The sequence below is a fragment of the Chrysochloris asiatica genome, unplaced genomic scaffold (genome assembly GCF_000296735.1).
Source record: "Chrysochloris asiatica unplaced genomic scaffold, ChrAsi1.0 scaffold00741, whole genome shotgun sequence".
NCBI lineage: Eukaryota > Metazoa > Chordata > Mammalia > Afrosoricida > Chrysochloridae > Chrysochloris > Chrysochloris asiatica.
In genome coordinates, this window is record NW_006409259.1 from 33,538 (window position 1) to 35,104 (window position 1,567).

General features: G+C 38.3%; 1 protein-coding gene across 1 annotated transcript in view; it reads left to right on the plus strand.

The window, feature by feature from the left end:
* Positions 1–1,567, plus strand: part of LOC102827893 (protein sel-1 homolog 2-like) — a gene marked incomplete at its 5' end in the record, with an annotated part of 67,077 nt that overhangs the window by 12,599 nt on the left and 52,911 nt on the right. Inside the window, 2 exons of the mRNA XM_006877977.1 lie at positions 43–174; positions 675–752. Of these exons, the coding sequence (XP_006878039.1) occupies positions 43–174; positions 675–752 (210 nt within the window). The remainder of the gene's footprint in view (positions 1–42; positions 175–674; positions 753–1,567) is intronic.

Genomic DNA, 1,567 nt, shown 5'->3' on the forward strand with positions numbered 1-1,567 from the left:
TGCCTCCTAAGTAATAACTGTCTGAGAGTGGTGAATTTTCAGGTACAACAGCAACCTTTATCTGGAGCACATAAAGTAGACTTGAAAGTGTACCTGCCCCATGACTCCTTGGCTGAGTGTACCCCAGTGATGGATTTCTCCATCAGCATGTACCAGGAGATGCAGACTAGTTGTGTATGTGAGAAGACATTTCATATAAATCTCAGCCCAGATAGATGCCTCCCTCTTTCCACCCTTGGAATAAGAACCAGTTCCAAGTTGACCAAAAGCCATCCTTCTGCCCCCTCTGATGAGAGATCCTTGAACAGCAATTGTAAGGCATTCCTCCAGAGAGACAGCTTTCTCCTTCAAAGACCATATACTCCTCAAGTGCCACCCTTGGCTCCTTGTAGCCAATTTGCATAAGTAACCACAGGGACAAATGCTCTACTTTCAGAAGTGCCACATACAAAAAACTGAAATATAAGGAAACATATGAGTAAATACAAGTATGCCTTAGAGTAGATACTTTGAATGGAGTAGATAGATACTGTCCTTATTAGATTTTTAAATTGAGGTTAAATTCACATTACAAAATCATTTTTAAATATACAATCCAGTTATATCTAGTTTCCAATTTTTCATCACCCTCAAATTCCTTAGTTTTTAAAACCATCTTTAAATTTTTTTCCTAGATGTATTTAGAGGGGAATGCTGCAGCACCCCAAAATAATGCCACTGCCTTCAAATACTTTTCCATGGCAGCTGATAAGGTATGTAGTCAGTCCATTGTAGTAAACACATAAAGCCTTTGACTTTTATTACATGAATATTGGTACCACAGAGTTGACTCAAAAGTTTTCTGTAGAGAGAAGTAGAGTGTCGTAGATAATAAAACATGGGATTGGTGTTGGGGGAAAATGGAAAACAGAAGTAACTTGTGCTGCCCTACCAGGAATTAGCAGAAAACCAGGCAGACGCTTAACATTTTCTTTCCCTATGCAATGGATGAGACCACCAAGTTCAAAGAAGAGGAAACAAGAGGTGAGAACAGAGGAAGAGAAGTATCAATAAATAACTACAATAAGTGCAGATCTAGTGCAAAGACAAACAAAAAATGCCCACTTTTACCAAAGTCTAGAACTCTCCCTGACTCAGTTAGACGGTTGAGAGAATGGCTCTGGAGATAGAAATCCATATTTGACTGCCAGCCTATAGGTAAGTTTTTATTCCAACTCATGGTGACCATGTGTATAACAGAATGAAATGTGGACTGGTCCTGCACACTCTTCATGATCATTGGTCTGTTTGAATCCACTGTTGCAGAAATTGTGTCAATCCATCTCATAGAGAGGTCTCTTCATTTTTTTCAAGCATGATTTTATTAAGCATGATTTCCTTTTCTAGCAATTGGTCTTTCCTGATGATGTGTCCAAAGTCATTGAGCTGTAATCTCACTATCTTGGATTTTAAGGAGCATTGGGATTGTGTTACTTCTAAGACTGATTTGTTTGTTCTTTTGGCATTCAATGTAAATTCAAAATTCTTCACCAACACTACAGTTCAAAAACATTAATTCTTCTGTCTT